The sequence below is a fragment of the Sabethes cyaneus genome, chromosome 2 (assembly GCF_943734655.1).
Source record: "Sabethes cyaneus chromosome 2, idSabCyanKW18_F2, whole genome shotgun sequence".
In the NCBI taxonomy this organism is placed as follows: Eukaryota; Metazoa; Arthropoda; class Insecta; order Diptera; family Culicidae; genus Sabethes; species Sabethes cyaneus.
The window spans coordinates 1,278,448-1,296,532 of record NC_071354.1 but is presented as its reverse complement, the minus strand read 5'-3'; the positions used below and the strand labels follow the sequence as shown (position 1 = coordinate 1,296,532).

Here is an 18,085-nt window from a genome sequence, read left to right as displayed (position 1 = left end):
GAATTTCAAATTTGTACGAAGTCTACCGAATTTAGTGAATAGTTCCGACAAAGTTAATCAAACCTTTTCTTTAGTGCATAGTGCAACTTCGACCTATTCACATCTTCACCATCCAATAGGTTGCTCCCACCAGACGGTACTGCTATCCGCTAGCCATAGCAGTAATCATTTGAGAAGGAACTAAACTTACGCCAGCCGACACAAGGCGAGGAGGCATTTTCAACTACGAGTAGAGACAGCATCAGTTAGGAGGATGCTCATAGCATCGTTCAAATAGGGAGGCATCTTCATTTCGATTTTAAATCTTGTCTCGGGCGGAATGCTTTCGGCAACTTGGGGCACGCGCGGTCAGGTCTTTGTAAAATGAAATATCGTTTGCCAATTATTGTTATTCCGATTGTTAAATTCCGTTTTTGAATGCAACAACAACGGAGAGGTGAAATATTCGGCAGGGTGCTCATGTGATATTCAAAAGATTAAGTGTTTTTTACAACTAAGATAATCTATACTTGTTCAATTTCAATGAAATATGTATATTGTACTGCAATGAAGTGAAAAGGTGAAACTAAAATATTGAAACTGTATATTTAGGATGATGTTACATATCTACTGACGTTATGAGGGGTGCGATTGGTTTAGTTCAAAGTGAGTATGGTTTTATGTGAAAAATAAAAATATTGTGTACATGTTCGTTTGTTAAAAAAAACCCTAATAGTTCAGTGCAGGAAATCATCAAAAAGCAACCATCATTTATCACTGTCGAAATATATTAGCCGTTAGTTTAAATATGTGCAAACCAGTCATCAATCATCAACAATACCAATATAACCAATAATTCATCATGAGAACATGCAAGGTTATATGAAAAATACCCTTGCGTCTTTATTTGATCTATTGGGATCTACATTAGGCATGTGGCATATGACAGTTCTATTTGAAACGAGCTTGGGGAAATCATAGGTCGTTCTTGTTCTGATCTTCCTCAAATTTAACTGCTCAAGATAGAATTTCTTCACTACGATGAAAAGGAATTACCGTTTACCCATATTGTGTCACTTTTGCATTCTTTTGAAAATTGATCATAGATAATCAAATCAAAGTGAAATTGTTTGGATAAAAAAGAAATATTTGTTATTCCATGAAATTCTGCACATGGACAGAATAGGTGGACTTTAAACGAGTACAATATTTCCAGAAAACTCCAAGGGAAATTCTCTGATTCAACTGAATATTACTTATTTAAAAAATTATAACTATTGAACAAACATATTTTTATGAAAATGTAAGCAAATTATCCAGAAAAAGTTTCCAACAAAGTTTTCAATGGTGATGGAAAACTTATGCGCCAAAAATAATCTCTTAGTGAAAAAATTCAGGTCGAAAAACTAATCATGTGTCGTTAGTTTGTCGCTTAAGAACAACAAAAGACAAAATTTTTAACAATTTTAATGGGAGAGAATACACTTTTTCAATTTTTTATTTGACTCAACCGCTATTACTTTTGTTTGAATGGTATTATTGCCTAGTATATCATGGTTGAATTGTCTTGTGGTCTAACATTTCATTTAAAAGTTATAAGTAACCATGTTAAAACTATGTGACATGATTTTCTCCAGAACCACACAATCGATACACAAGTAGTTTAAGAGCTATGCTTAAAAACGTGTTTTGGCTTGGTAATAATTACCGAAGCTTCCTTTCACCACTATGTGGATTCAATTGTTTTTTCTGGTTCCACTTGATTCCTTAGAATACTCTCTGCAGCAGGTACATGCGACTCAATTGGCCTGACCATTGAATAGAAATAAAAATTAAATATACAAATGATTGTTTCATGCAGGAGAATGTTGTTTAATGATATTGCGAGTTTTGATTGTATTTGGTTGTAATAGGGTACGGGAGGGTATTTTCAGCTCGCTGCTAAATTCGGCATACATTACCTTTTTTGCTGCGTTTTCCCAAATAAAAACTTTGCCGCTACATAACAATACTGAAACGAATGTAGCACTCATAAGCTTTAATGTGTTATAACTATTTTCATAAAAATGTAAGTAATTTGCTAAATTTTATTCAATAAACATCAAAACCACTGTTTTTCCACTGGCACGTAATCAGGCTGAAAAAACCAACAGCAATTGCTTACGCGTATCCGCTCTTGATGATGGTTTGGAAAATACACAATTATGATCACGTTTACTTATTCTAGCAACTAAACAGCTGTGAGTATGATGTCACAGAACAATTCTACTTTTTTTCATCACGGAAGAACACAAAAATTCCGCACTGATATGAAAATATAAATCAATTTTCATTCACAAGCAATCTGCAGCATGTTGCTTTTAATTTCAGCTCATGGTACTTTATTTACACTTCTACCAAGATGTGATGCAGTTGCGTCTGAAACTCTTCTATCGTGTTGACATAGCTAGTATTTGAGTGACAACCACTTGCTTCTGGTGCTAATGTATATGTACGATTCAATGAAACACTAGCGCCAGCAGCAAGCTGTTGTCACTGCAAAACTATTTATCTTCATTGAGCCGGTATCTAGGCAATACCGACACGTTATCCATCGGTCTCTCTTTTGATCTGTTTTTGAAAAGCATCTAATCCATGTACAGGCTATTTCGGCCGGCCACTATAGAAATTGGGCCCAATTTATCCGCAGCGACTTCATCATTTCTCGCGACTTTAACTCAAATTCAGTAGCGTTTCATTAAGACCAAAATACACGCCGATATTCAGTAAATATTATTCTATCAACTGGTTTAAAAATCTTGTCTCGAATGAATATACTTTCAACGTAATTCCTGAATATTGTTTAGGCTACCGTTTAATGGGCTGAAAGCCTACGGGGAAATACCTGTATCTGCTTGAAAATGCCAGTCACGTAAGGCGATTATTGTAGTATAATTAACCGTAAAATTTCAAAAGAGTTCTATAAAACTTTTTTATATAGATATTTTTATTTAGATAATTGTTTTCTATAGAATCAAGCTTATGCATACGGTTATAATTGTCTCCCATTATAACTTGGTTCAATCTGTGGATCCCCCAACTTGGGTAAGGAGGAATGATTAACGAATCTAGGAAGCGAGGCATTAAATTGCATTTGAAACTGGTCCAAAAATGGTGCTGAGGTAAAATTATAACTAAATTAGAATTGGTTCCAGGGACATTCAATTGGTCTTGAGATCAGAGGCGAAATTGGAATTAAATTGAACTTGAAGTTGGTTTTAAAATGGGACATTGAAACTTCAAACGAGGAATACCATTTCGTGAAAAACTTTTTCGCGGAAAGTATCATTTTACAGGTGTGATTGTCTCCTTACTCACAGTCGCTCGTTTGGACGCAACTGAAGGAAAGTAATAGAGGTCAGTAGACCTAGGAAAACAAATAAACCTAGACAGAGAGATAAAGTCTTGAGTTCTAACACCTTCTAACCTACTGGACGATTACTTATAGTATTTTGATTCTTTTAGGAAAATCATCCATCTCCCGCCGACAGCTAACCTTCCTCACCGGCATTACGGTAGCATGCCTATTCTCCATCATTTCCTTTCTGCAGCCCAATCGCAGCGGTCTTCCCGAGGCATACCGATCGGGATTCACCGAGGAGCTCCGGCATGCCGTCGACCTAACCGATAGCGTTCGCGTCCTGTGTTGGGTTATGACCAATCCGGACAATCATAAAACCAAAGCAATTCACGTTAAGCAAACCTGGGGAAAGCGGTGCAATAAACTACTGCTAGTGAGTTCAGTCAAGGATGAGAAATTGGATACAATAGTACTACCGGTGAGCGAGGGACGCCAATATCTATGGAATAAGACCCGTGAAGCTTTTCGCTATGTATACGAACATCATCTCAATGAGTACGATTGGTTTTTGAAAGCAGATGACGATACGTAGGTAAATCGAGCTCAGAATTTGTTAAACAAAGTTAATAAATGATTCCATTGCAGGTACGTCATTGTGGAAAATCTTAGATATTTTCTTTACTCTTATTCTTCAGAGTATCCAATTTATTTTGGCAGCAAGTTTCGGTTCCCGCAGTATGTTAGCCAAGGCTACTTTTCTGGCGGTGCCGGCTACGTGCTTAGCCGAGAAGCGGTTAAACGGTTTATTGAACAAGCATTGGACAATACTGAACATTGTGCTTCTTCCTTAGAAACCGAAGATCTGGAAATGGGTAACCTTTATGATTATATTACATTTAATATTATTAACATGAACGAAACGAATGCAGGAAAATGCATGGAAAGCATCAACGTCACCGCCGGGGATTCCCGGGACTATTTGGGGCGGAAACGCTTTCTACCCTTGGAACCAAAATTTCACCTAACTTCGAACCCGGAAGATGATCCAGACTTTTGGTACAACTATTATTCTTTCTACGAACCATTCTATGGGCTTAAATGTTGCTCAGATCTTGCCATCAGTTTCCATTATGTACAAGGTCCGCAGATGCACGTTATGGATTACCTGATATATGGGCTTCGTCCATACGGTTTGGGTTATAAGAATCCCCCATTACCACCGAAGAAAAGCTGGGACCAAGCGAGTATTGTACCCGGGCCGTATCCTGCGAAAACAACCACAATACGTACTGTAAGCTCCAGCGATGGGGCAACACCAACAACCAGCGACGAAAGCAGTGATGACGAAGACGACGCAACTACAGAAAATGTTTCGGAAGCGGCGAATTTTAGTGAAAGTGGTACTGAAGAAGACTTTGGCGGTGAGGATAGTGTTGAGTCGTCATCTGCTGCTAATGTAGACGAGATAAATTTAGAAGATTACATTGATCGAATTGTTAACGATGATGAGTTGATGCAAAAAATTCTGGAAAAGTTGCAGGGAAAGAAACAATGAAATTAAAACCACTTTTTAAGAAACAATCTGCTTCTATAAATTTCATTATAAATTGTAGAAAAAATTTTGAATCAAACTGGAGCATGAAACCTGTTATTATTATTTTATCTATAATGTAAGGTCTGGGCATTTTTCAAAATTATCATACAAAATGATTCCAAGGATCTTAGAATTCCAATGAAGTTATGCACTACTCTTAAATCACTATCAGGTAGCTGCGTATAAACTAATGCCAATACCTGTAAAATATCCATGATTACCGAGAAATACTGCTACAGTATGAAGCAAGTGTTTTGCGCATAAAAAAAAGTAAAAGTAGTACAAGTAAGTACAATAAAAACCGCGAACCAAACCTGACATCATTAAAAACCGAGTGCAGCCCGCACGTGCCGCTGGGTTCATTCGGTACATTCGCTATGAATTTGGAACTCAGTGCAGCAGGAAAAAGCTTTACGTTTCGATTGCCTATCTAAAGGCGTTTAAAGTTCATGGACCACTGTTCATTTCGTCCATGCGCATTCATTCATCACTCACAACATTTCATCCGAGCCCATCGACGCAAACCATGAAAACAAACCATTAAAATCGAGCGTTTTATAGACAAGAGGACCCCGGAGATGGTGACAAAGAGGCATTGCTGGAATACGCCAACTCGTACAAGTCTAAACGATGCTATTAAATTGAAATTAGCTTGTTTGGTCAACACCAATGACTATGTAACCACGGTGAGACAGGGTTTCGGAGCGTTTGTCTATCGGTCTCTCACCTATCGACGCCGAGGTGAATTTATAGCTACTATTAGCGTATTGAACTGCGACAAATGGATGTCAGTAGTAAGAGCCAAATCGATTTAGTACGCAATGGTGGGATTAAATCGTGGGTTAGATTAAATTACTGCCCCTGTATAGTGGTTTAGTTTTGGCTTGTTAGGTTCGTTACTTATTTTATGAGTAATTCAGTTCACTATCGCATTCGCAGCAAGTTTGAACAATCAAAATATTAGTGTGAACATGGGCATTTGCTTGGTAACCTTTCACCACTAGTCATTAGTAAAAAATAGTATTCATTTCCGCTGTCAACACTTGGTGTTGCAATTACGTATGTTTCTTGTTGCAAATGACGTAAGACAATACTAATAATTTTATCTAGCATGACGACGAACACCTGCTGGTATAATTCTGCTCATGTCAAATCCAATAAAAGTTGTTATTGTTACTTATATGATGAAATAATAGGTTTGATTCTTCCCAACAGCTTTCAAGGGTAGTTGACCAAAGTTTGGAAGCGAACATCATTACAAGAAACTTACTTGAACATTCCACAGTAGCCGTTTGATGTATCAAAAGTCTGTTCCGGTGGTACAACTCGTTCCAACAGCCTTGGCAATTGAGATAGGCAACCGAGCGCTGCTAGTAAACTGGGATCTCCCGGTCCAACTGGTTCCGGTAACTCTCGTGCAGACAGCGGAGTACCCGGAGGTGATAATCGAAACTGTGGACGACCGCACATATCCTAAAATATAAAGTGAAGACATTAGTTTTAAGCTATCTTTTTAACAGATGAGCGGAATCTTACATGCGGCCTCATCCAAACAATTTGCTTCTTCTTGGATAGTGTCCTTGTGGTCGGTGGAAATTCTAGGTCCTCATGTAAACCACCAGGACCCCGTGTGACTATCCCATTGATTCCATTGATGCCATTATGTGGACGGCCATTTGGAATCGTACCATTAACACCGTTGATACCATTAATACCATTGGCTGTGATAACTTCAGCAGAACGCGGTCTGGACAACGTCGAATTATGATCCGTTCCGTTCATCCAGGAGCGCACTTTTGGAACACCATCTGTAAAAAAAAGAAACAATTCATTTAATAAACAGCCATTCTAAAAAAGAAATAATAACTTGTTTTCATTTTTATTCTGTTAACTGATTTCAACCCCTCGCTTGGTGACACCAATATCATTTACAAATACTTCTTGGGTTAGTAGTGTTTGTTGGTTGCCAAGCATGCACCTCGCTCAGATAAAACAAACATTGAGCATTATTCGTGTACAGTGAAACAGTGATTCTTTTTTCGACTAGATTCAATCCGAACAACATGCGAAAGAGGCAGCAGCTGATAGTACTGATAGTATCAGTACTTGTTTCAATTCATCTGATAGTTAAATTGTACATATCTCTACGTTCGCCACCAACAGTGAAGAATCACTCGCTTTACTACTTCGATAATCATGATCAGTGCGCTAGTGTTCAGGTTAATAATTTTATGCCCCGAGCGCAAATTGTCCCAGAACTGAAACTTGCGTGGTGTCCTGTCGGTAGATTTCCACGGCTTGATGAAATCAAACCCAAAGACTTCCAACGTGTTCGAAATTATTCGCATATGAAACTAGTATCAATACTCTTTATTTCCCATCCCGAGGATCGATTGTTGGAGTTCTATGAGATGATTTGTGCTGCAAAACTGGAATCATACCTGGGTAAAGTTAAAGAACAAATTCTCATTAATGTGAATAAGGTATGTTTGTTACTATTTGTTTTTTTAATACGAGTAAGTTTAAAAAAATTTACTTTTTACAGATTAAAACAGATATTCCAACGTTTACGGACTTTCTACAGTATCTGTTGAACAACGAAAGGAAAATTGAGTTACAGGAGTTCTACTCTTATTATAGCCCCATCACAACTCTGTGCCAACCGTGCCAAATCGATTACCAAATCGTGGAGTATCTGAATGCAGAAAATATAACGTCAACTTTAAGAGAGATTTTACTGAGCCGTCATATCGCATTGCCGTCTGATGGCAGCATTTTCAACAACAGCACAAGCAAAATGGAGTATGAAATGTACAAGAAACGGATATTTGCTCAGCTGTCATTGGACGAGCGCCGAAAATTGAAGCAGTTTTATGAGCTAGACAGTAAGCTGTTTGGATTTTCAATAGATGCGTCTTAGTAGCTTGGCATACAAGTCTCAACCAGCGGTAAATTACGAACTGTATTTATGTCTTATTGATAAGTTTCAATATATAAAAGATGAACAAGGCAAAACAAATTCTAGGTGCTACATTCCGATTTCCAAACTTGACCTGTTTTTGTACGACAGGCTTCGCAGTTCGCAGCCAGCTGTTTGAGTACTGGAAAGTTGCAGGCCTAGTATTACGATCCTATCCAGCTAACATTCTCCTATGTATATTAAAGTAACAAATAAGAAATATGTACCGATGCAACGCCTGGATTGTTAGATTAGTGTCGTACCTCGAAGACAACTGGGATACTATACAGTGAACAATGAAACGGTAACAAATTTTAACATAATTTTCACGTATACTGCTGGAAACTCGTCCATAGAATTATTATTAGCAATATGATGCTGTATTAACCCGAATTTGAAAGTGCATTTTAATATTTATACAAAGTTCTGAAGACAATACCAGTTTTTTTTGCGAACTGGTATGCGCACTACAACAATGCACAGTGAAGATATTTTCGAAAAAAGTGATCTTTTGATGTCAAAAGAAAGATATCTTTTATAAGAATTCTAATGGTGTGGTGCTTATTCGCGGCACGCATCAGTTTCTAGCAGTTTTCGCCAAAACAAAGCCATTTTACACTTGGTTGTCTTGATTTGAAGAGATATAAAAGTCCATATCATTGGATTAATATGATAAAATTTATCTCTTCTAGTCAGAATATAGTTATTGCCATAACGTATCCTTTGACAGATTTTCTGTTTACGGCATAAGGTTGTTTCTTAAAGTTTTGGCCAAATGATCATGTTGTCCTAATTTTCGCGACGTTATCTGAGCAAGTTAGAAAAAAATGAACCTGAGATGCAGTAAGGCTGGTTTCAAATCAATTTGACGATCACTTTCATTATGTCATTTGTATTCTTGGATCGCTAGCATAGCAGGCTTGATTTGAAATCAACTAAAATAGAGAAATAAGTCCTTCAAGAAAATATATGTTACCTATATTCTAATTACTCGAATCAACATCGGTCAATCGGGTATGTATTTGAATGGCGGCTACCCAATGAAACTCGCAAAGAAACTTCAGTTCAAGAACGTGCAACGATTCTCGTCTTAGGTACATGCAGAGAAATTTAATTCAGTTTCATTTACTTGTTTAGACGATGTTGGGCCCTGCCGAAGGGTCAATCATCAAATATTTACAATCTGAATATTGTTGTGGATCTAGCAACATCTCTGCGGGCACTGAGCAATTCAAAACCAGCCAAGCGAGGATGGCTTTTATAACTTTTGCAAATTGAGTGCATCGTTCCAGGGTCAAGGAGAAGAATAAAAAGCATTCAGTGTGAACTTTTGCGGCATAGCTTCAACTTTTTCAATACCATTCTGGCGGTAAGGAGTGCATACTACCGATGAATATGAACGAACAAGTCAGTGAAATAACGCACAGTAGATAAAGGTAAGTCAATCAATTGTTTTTTCGTTTAAATAACGAATAGAAATTAACAATCCAAGGTGACTGCCTCGAGTACCCCTGAAGTAGCTGTAAAATATGTTAATTGAGAATAACCAATTTTCACGACCACCAAACAATTACAATTGAATCCACTTCAACACAACATCCGAGAATCCAATACGATCAAGTTTCGATAATGTTATAGGTGATCAATTTTGTCGAACGCAGCAGAAAAATGCACCAACCGGATGCCTTTGTTGCGTAGCTCGAATAATAATAAGAGATCTCTTGATATTTTTTTATTTACCGGCAAAACAAAAAATTATTTCCAGCTATCCGGAAACACACCTGAATGCAGGTATACGCAAAAAAAATGAGCAAGAAGACAGATGAGACCATTCAGAAACTTATTTGAAATAACTAACTGCTATAATGCTGTTTGAGTGGCGATCTGTCGAACGATTCATTCCAAAATTGGAAATACTTAGTACATATATTTTTTAAGGAAAGTCTCGATTCGATAAAAGTGAAATCTTGAATCAGAGATGCATATCACGAAACGATAGGAATTGCCTTACATACCCTTGTCCAATGTTTGGATATTTAGCATGAACGTGTGAAATATACCATTTTCATGTTCGATAAATACCACACCTATAATAATTTACCGGATAGAGCATCAGGTCAGCTGACCTAGGCTGATACTAACAATTAGCTGATAAACTGCATCAATCAAAAAAATTTATGTTGATAAGTGATTTTACGAACGGAACACCGCACCTTAATCTCAACCACAAAATTCTATCATAACGAATAGATAAATTCGCTCATTTGGTTTGGATGTTCGGCTTTTGCAGTTCCAGGATGATTTCAAAATGATGTTTTTTTGTAAATCCGACCGTTCGCTGATTTCAGTTTGCTTATGTGAATAGGTCAATGTCAATGTTTTCTATATTACATGTTGTGAATAAAATACGTTTCTTTAGATTTCCTTTTAAAAAAAAAGCCGAATTCAACGGCCGAAACGTCGGATTTAAAAAAGGCATTATTTTAAAAATCATCCTGAGACTGCAAACTGTCGAATATCCAAATCAAGTTTCCATCCACAGTCGAAACCATTATTATAATAAATTTGCTTATGACATCGAATACCGACGATTAGGTTAAAAGCTTCGAATTTTGAATTTCACTATAAGGAATTCAAATTTTTCACATAAAATTTAATGTGGAATGAGAGGCTCACTAAGTCCCAGCCTCGGGAAGCCAGAGTACAAAAAGCGACTGATAAAAAATGCCAAAGGTGTCAAACAGAGCTAACTTTATCGCATGAACTTGTTGCCTCTGAACTGTGCTGAGTTTTTGATTGGTTTGGGTTCAGTCAATATCTGTAAATACCATCGTCATCACCCGGACGTACCTTCTTCGAAGCAAAACATTTAGATTTCCCAGTCAAGACACAACAGGGTGAACATTCACCGTGAAAAACAAAATAGTATTGCAACACTAGCACTAGCAACACTAGCACAACGTTACCAAGCTGGTAAATATGACTGAGTTATTTAGGACATTTCAAGGCATTAAAAACATTTTATTTTGAACAAAGCAATACTTTGCTAACAGCCCGTAAATACTGGATAGAAAAATGAAACAAATTAGTGAAACTCTCAAACCATTTGAGGCACATTGTCGATTCTGGGAAACGCAAAAATGTATCGTTAAAATATTCATTCTAATACGTGTGATCTATGGCAATGTTTCCTCTTGCCGCCTTTGACGGTTCCATATATGTCACGCGGGCGGTTCAACAACTTGACTACAACGAATGGTTCCGTTCGTTGTTGTGCCAAAACGATCAATCGAAGCTGCAAGTCACTGCTAACCAGAACAACTCAGCCCTCTTCACGGTTTTAAACTTCGTTTGCAGTCATCTCCCTCCTATAGTTGAAGGTGTGTTTCTTTATGATGTCATTCGTTGCATTGTTGAATTGTTGAAACAAATTGTAGGGTATTTCGACACGATCAATTTAGTATGATTTTTAGCTGGAAGAATGAGTTCCGGTACATTAATCAGAAAACTTTACAACTGTCTTTTGTCTAATAGTCTACCGTGAGAGGCAAGTAGATTCTATGATTCTATAGCTGACCAAACTAAATAATATTGAACGAAGTATATTTCATTTCGGTTTGTGGTGATTTTTTATTATTTTGACATCGTTTTACATTCAGCTAATTTTAACACATATTATAACTACGATGAAGATCGTAAATTATTTGATTTGAATTCATGACACTGGTTAGCTGCTTTAGACTCAAGCCTAGGCAGCTAATATATTTAAATTTAAGCCCACGCGAAATCTGCTTGATAATATGTAGAATACCGGCTTTTTGAACAGAATACTAGCTAGGAGCAATGCCCTCGCCTGCTTTGGTATTTTTATCGCCTAATGAATGGTGTAAAAATCGTTTCTTTGAAGAAGCAGCACGAATCAGCAGCAATCGATAGACAGCTTAGCCATCTGACTGAAGGAAAAAGGGACTACCTGATACATACTGCGTACGTAATCGGATGCCAGCGATGTCGAAGAAACGTGACGGAATGGTCGAGCGTGCGTCGTGAGTGCACGGTTCGCCGATCAGACCGCAAGGTCCGCTGCTTTTCGACGTGTAATCGAATCTCCTGCATTGTAGTGAGTGACTTGACTGGCCAGTAAGCAGATCACCACCATCTTCCATCGTGGTCCTACTGACGATGCCAGCAGACAATAAGTCAGTAGGTCATGTGTACGAATGTGACTACCTAGCTGAGAAATGAAGGAATCCGACTTGACGGTGGGTTTCTTGTGGGAAAAGTACTTTGCGAATAGAAAAATGAAAGGTCTGCAATTTTAAGTAATGCTGTACATTGCAATGACCATTTACCTTCACTCGGTGCACTCATTTATAGATTAATATATTGGGGGCGTAATAAAATAATTATTTCTCAATCAAAAGACATAAGAAAAATGTCAAAACTTATTTTAGCCATTTGATTGAAGTATTCATAAATTACATTGAATTCATTGTTCGTGAAACCACGCATAATGATAGCCCAAAATTACAGCATGCGAGCAATTTTCATGCCAGTTTTACTTTTCATCAGATATTTTTCGGGAGTTGAAAAGTTAATCATCCGAAAGACCCTTATGCCAAATGCCGCTACGCTACCTACGATGCAACACAAAATGATTGGTTTGATGGGAAATGCCAACAAGCGGTGGAGAGATAAAAAACTGCTTGGAAAAATTATCTATGTATTGCCAGTAGAGAGAACCTGGCCAAATACCGACGAGCTAGGAACCAGTTGACCACGATCCTAAGGAGGAAAAAGCGCCAAAAGGAGGACAGAGATCGAGAAGAATTAGAACAACTATTCCGAGCTAATGACACGCGCAAGTTTTATGAGAAGGTGAACCAAACTCGGAAGGGCTACACACCGAAACCTGACATGTGTAGGGTCGAGAGAGGGAATCTAATCACAAACGAGCGCGAGGTGGTCGACAGATGGAAGCAATTCATCGATGAACACCTCAATGGCGAAGTCGCAGAAGGAGGCGGAACGGAAATTAACCTTGGAGCGCCGATGGAAGATAGTAATATCCTAGCACCTGATCTCCAAGAAGTCAAACGAGAAATCGGGCTGCTGAAGACCAATAAAGCTGCTGGGAAGGACCGCCTACTGGCAGAGCTTTATAGACATGGTGGAGAAACGCTAGCAAAGACTCTACACTGGGTTATTTCGAGGATTTAGAAGGAAGAAAAGCTACTGGAGGAATGGAGAGAAGGAGTGGTTTGTCCCATCTACAAAAAGGGTGATCGACTAGACTGCTGCAACTATCGCGGTAGTATGCTGGTAAATGCCGCCTACAAGGTACTCTCCCAGATCCTGTTACACCGGTTGTCACCGAAGTGGTACAGGAATTCGTGTATTTGGGATTACTGGTGACCGCGGACAACAACACTAGTGAGGAGATCCAGCGGCGCATCCAAGCGGGAAATCGGGCCTACTTTGCCGTTCGTAAAACGCCGCACGAAGCTAACAATGTACAAAACCCTTATGTAACTAGCGGGTAGAGGACACACAGAGCAATGCGGAGACTCTCCTCTTCACTGCCTCATGGTCGGCATACGCTCTTGGCTACCGGACAAGAAAACACTTGGAATCAGTCTCAAGGAAACTCCCTTTTATTCTTCTCTGTCTACATTTTATTCAACCCTCTTTCTTACTGTCTATCTCCTACCTCTATAACTTTTCTACTTTCACTTCGGGGTCCCCTTTCCGTCCGCAGTCGCTTACTTCTGCTTCGCACGTTCCGGACACCGCCGCCACTTTCCCTTCTGGATATTGGGAGGATACGTTTGGGCGTCGATCACCGTCCCTGATGCCAACGTGCTCACACCTACGGCCGGTATTGTAGCGATTGATCCTCACTATACGAGGTATACAATAGTATACAATGAGGTCCTGAACGACCAGTATATCCGGCACGATCCTCTTCTCCACTCTTTCACCTTTCAGCTTTAACTCTACTCTTTATTTCGCCAATCTTTGTGGCTCTACTGCTTCCTTTTTTGTTGGTTTGCAGTCTTTAATCTTTGCGACCTTTCGCTTTCAGGTTAGCCGGATTATTCGATCGTTCAGGATAACGGATAACATTTCGCGCTCTCCAACTGCGCTGCGATTATTTCCTCCCCATTTTCCGTCGTTTATACCGCTTTTCTTCGGCCGTCCATTGTCACGCATGGGTCCTCTGGCGGTGGGTAGAAGTACTGCGGTTGCTTCTTGTCGTGTCATTTGTGGGATTTGTTAGAGAACCTACCTGTGGCCAATGGCAACTATTTTCTTGTCGTTTTATTCTTTTAATGCGAGCTACTCGCGTTAATCTCGACATTCTTGGGTTGCCATACGGTCACTGGTTACACTTATCAGCCACGTAGCCAGAAGGGGGGGCCCGGGGGCCCAATTTTGATTTTAACTGTTTTATATGCATATTTTTGCGTTTAGAACTACAATACATGTATTGTGATGTATTATATTTATAAGCAGTAAGATATGCATATAATGTATTAGGAGCCAAGATAGGGCTCCTGGCCCCCACCTCTGGCTACGTGGCTGACACTTATTAGACCGGTAGTTCCTTATGGACTTGAAGCCGTGACGCTGCTCACGGAGGACATACGCGGCCTTGCCCTGTTCGAGCGGAGAGGGGTGCTAACAATATTTGGCGGAGTACAAACTGAAAGCGGAGAGTGGCGGAGGCGTATGAATCACGAGCTACAGGCACTGCTTGGGGAGACTCCCATCGTACATCTAGCGAAAGTTAGCAGGCTACGGTGGGCCGGACACGTCGTAAGGATGCCGGACGACAGTGCGACGAAAATAGTCCTCTTCAATAACCCCACCGGCACCAGGCCCAACGTGCACGATGGCTCGACCAGGTCGAAAGCGATTTGCGACTTCTGAGACGACTAGGAAATTGGCGACGAGTGGCCCAAGACCGAGTTGAATGGAGACGAGTGCTTGAAACAGCACGAGCCCCCCCTGCTCTATGCTGCTGAAGAAGAAGAATACACGACAATTGCGAAACTATGGACGAAAAACATGAGCCGTTTTTTTCTACCATGACTCAGCAACAAACCATAATGCTTCTTTCATTTTCATGTATATTGTATAGTGTATTCTTCTATAAAAGTATATTCTACGTTGTCTGGTTCAATATTTTTTATATAAGTGATATCCGAGGTAATTGATAAAAATCCCATGCAGTTTTCTGGTAAAATAGGACACCGCAAAATTTTCAAATAATATTTGTTTTCAATTATAAGTCCATAAGCCATACCTGCGAAGAAAATTTTATGAAATTCCGAGACCATTTAGCCCATTTTACACAATAATTAAAAAAAATGCCTAAATTCAACTGAAATTTTAAAAAATTACAGGATTTTGCCCCTTTAGAGCAAAGTTGCATGAATCTCAATCCTAAGAATTTCGATTCAAAAGTTAATTATCAGTCTCCTATGCTAATCAGAATACATCTAAACAAATATTTTTGTAGGCACTTGGGTTTAAGCTTAAAACGATCTAATAAATTACCTGATAGGCGTGGTTTTGAACAACTTTTCTTATAATCGTTGATATTCCAACATTTAAAAGTGTTACAGTGATAAAGAAAAAACAAATAGACATATCTGGTAGATGAAGCTTCGTCGCAGTTGTTCCGTTTGCCGTTTTGGCGCCAACTTCTTCTAACACATTCCACAGATAAGTTTGTCTATTCCATCAATTATAGAAATTTACATTTTACACGTTTCATGCATCGTAACAGTTGCACAATTGAAAGGCAACCGTTCCAAATTCGGTCTTTCTGTGTTGATCCGATTCAGTAGCAACTCAGTTTGCTTGCAGCCGATGGCCCTTTTCCTGCAGCTGACATCGTCATCATAATCATGATGATGGTTGGGTACATCGTCGCCAGTGGTCAAACATCGTCAGCTGTTGCGAAGTGTCGGCATGAGTCGGTAAATTTATTCCAAGGTGTGCAGTAGAGTACATCAAAAAGCAACATAACTGAAGCATGCTGCAGCACTGTGGAACACGCCGCTGGTGGCCGGCAGGGACACGGCTCTGAGAAAATGTTGTTAAAGCGAACTTCCCCGAAACAAACAGCAAAAATCGCCGGTCGCAGTGAAAAAGTTGCAAACTGGCGCTTACAGAGCCTAGCGCCACCAGCTCCAACTGACCACCGCCGAGACCGAGAGGCCGAGAGCAGGACGCGTTAACCTCATGCCACCATGCTGCAGTCAGTGGTGCAATCGAAAGTGAAGACTATACGAGAGCGAAAGATACCAGGTATCTGATCATATTTTTGCTTCCTTATTTGGAAGATATGTTGTGTTGGAATGAATGCTCTGTCGGCTGTAAGGCGCTGGCTACAAATCCGTTGCTTTTTTCCTCTGTCGAACTTAGCGAATGGGCACTGGTGATCTTGATTTCGAGTGTTGGACACCTTTTTCTGCTGCCAAGTCAAACGAACAGGCGTAGTATTTTTCTTTGTAATGCTAGGGATTGGGACTTTGACTTCAGACGGACCGTTCGCAGATCGGCTCTTGTGAGACTGTGGGAAAATTATGAATTTATTGAACCTGGCCTGTGTCTTTTCATAAATGGTTAAGAAGGTAATTTATAAATGCGATAAGTGAGAGCATTTTACTTGCTTGATTAATGCATGTCGTGATTTGTTCAAACAATGTGGTTTTTATTATGTGTGTTTTTACTCTACTAATGTAACTTTTTTTCATTTCTGAGAACTATCTGCAAATCATTGACCATACTTACTGCTTTGGAATCCTTTATTGTCGTACGCGGAAAATTCACCTGCAAAAGAAAGAGAAATTTTGATTACTATGACACCCCACAGACCGCTTATTACAGCAATAATTAAAGTCACTCAAACTTGCAATTTCATTAAAATCACCACTTCCCAAGAGACACCTGCACAAAGCACCTCATTCAACACCAACCAGTAACTCCCAACCGATGACGAGCAGCTGAGCAAGTGAAAGTAATTAACGCTCTCGCCAGCACTAATGAGAGTGCCAAAAATATCCAGATACAAACTAGTCAATCTGTGCAATGGGTACATTGTTAATTTCTACCGAAAATTTACATGGTCTCCAATATGAACCACCAACAGGTGCCTCCGTAGAGGGAGAAAGTGGTAAGATCGTACAACCCACCAACCGCCTGTTTGGTGAATGATCAAGCCGCATCGCGAAGAAAATCGCCAAGAAAAAGAACAATTAATTAGTGTGGATAACTTAAGCTTGGCTGCAGATTTTAGGCAAAGCCAGCCGATGGAGATCAAAACCTATTTTTTTAGTAATGTGACTGAGAAGCTTAAAGTCATCGCCGAAAAAAGAAACGGAAAGCAAGGTGAAGATTTTCTTGAATGAGAGTGATTAATTCGGAAAGACTAGTCTGCATGTGAAAGCTAGCACGAGATTGACTTGCTTCTCTGTTAAGGTAACGTTGCATGTAACTGAAAAACCAACCGGAGGCGTTTTTGGCGGGATTTAGCGTGAAAACCAACCTGGCCACATACGCACGTGTCACGGCCACAGCAAGTCGGGCCACGCCACGCTCTGGCTTTACAGTGCCGAGTATTGTATATGCCCAGTCGGCGATGACTTTCACATTTTCGGATCGATTTTCAAGGGTACATTCAGCACGGTTGGGTCTACCGGATCGGGAAGGGCCTGCGGGCTGAGTCGCATTCAACGAACTCGGAAATTAGTGACCGCGAGAGAAAATTACCATCAATCATTGGGTTGTGCGTTTAATTAATCTCACTCTAGGTGCATAACGTTTCGATAATGTTACTGTTACTATTCGGACGACCGAATGAGAATACTAAACGGTTGATGATTTATAGAGGATAATTAACTTGAGCCCCAACACCTCTGATATAACGGATGATCATCGATGATGTTGCAAAATTATACAAGAAACCGAAAGGTTTCTTAATAATAGTTGACTGAAGTTTTTGGAGCGTCTTAGTAGAATACGAAACCTAAAAATAAAAAATAAGAAAACTTATCCAATTTAATTCTACTATGTGTATTTTATTCAATGACAGATACGTATTTCGCCTACGACTTGCAGGCTTCCTCAGTGTCTGTTTTCGAACACAGACAGTTCGAAAACAGACACTGAGGAAGCCTGCAAGTCGTAGGCGAAATACGTA

The 18,085-nt window shown here is 39.5% G+C and overlaps 1 protein-coding gene across 1 annotated transcript in view; it reads right to left on the bottom strand.

The window, feature by feature from the left end:
- LOC128734630 (calpain-11-like) overlaps positions 1 to 18,085 on the bottom strand; it is a 77,883-nt gene that overhangs the window by 7,276 nt on the left and 52,522 nt on the right. Inside the window, exons 2-4 of the mRNA XM_053828916.1 lie at positions 16,678 to 16,716; positions 6,450 to 6,721; positions 6,184 to 6,386 (exon numbers count right to left, since the gene is read on the bottom strand). Of these exons, the coding sequence (XP_053684891.1) occupies positions 6,184 to 6,386; positions 6,450 to 6,721; positions 16,678 to 16,716 (514 nt within the window). The remainder of the gene's footprint in view (positions 1 to 6,183; positions 6,387 to 6,449; positions 6,722 to 16,677; positions 16,717 to 18,085) is intronic.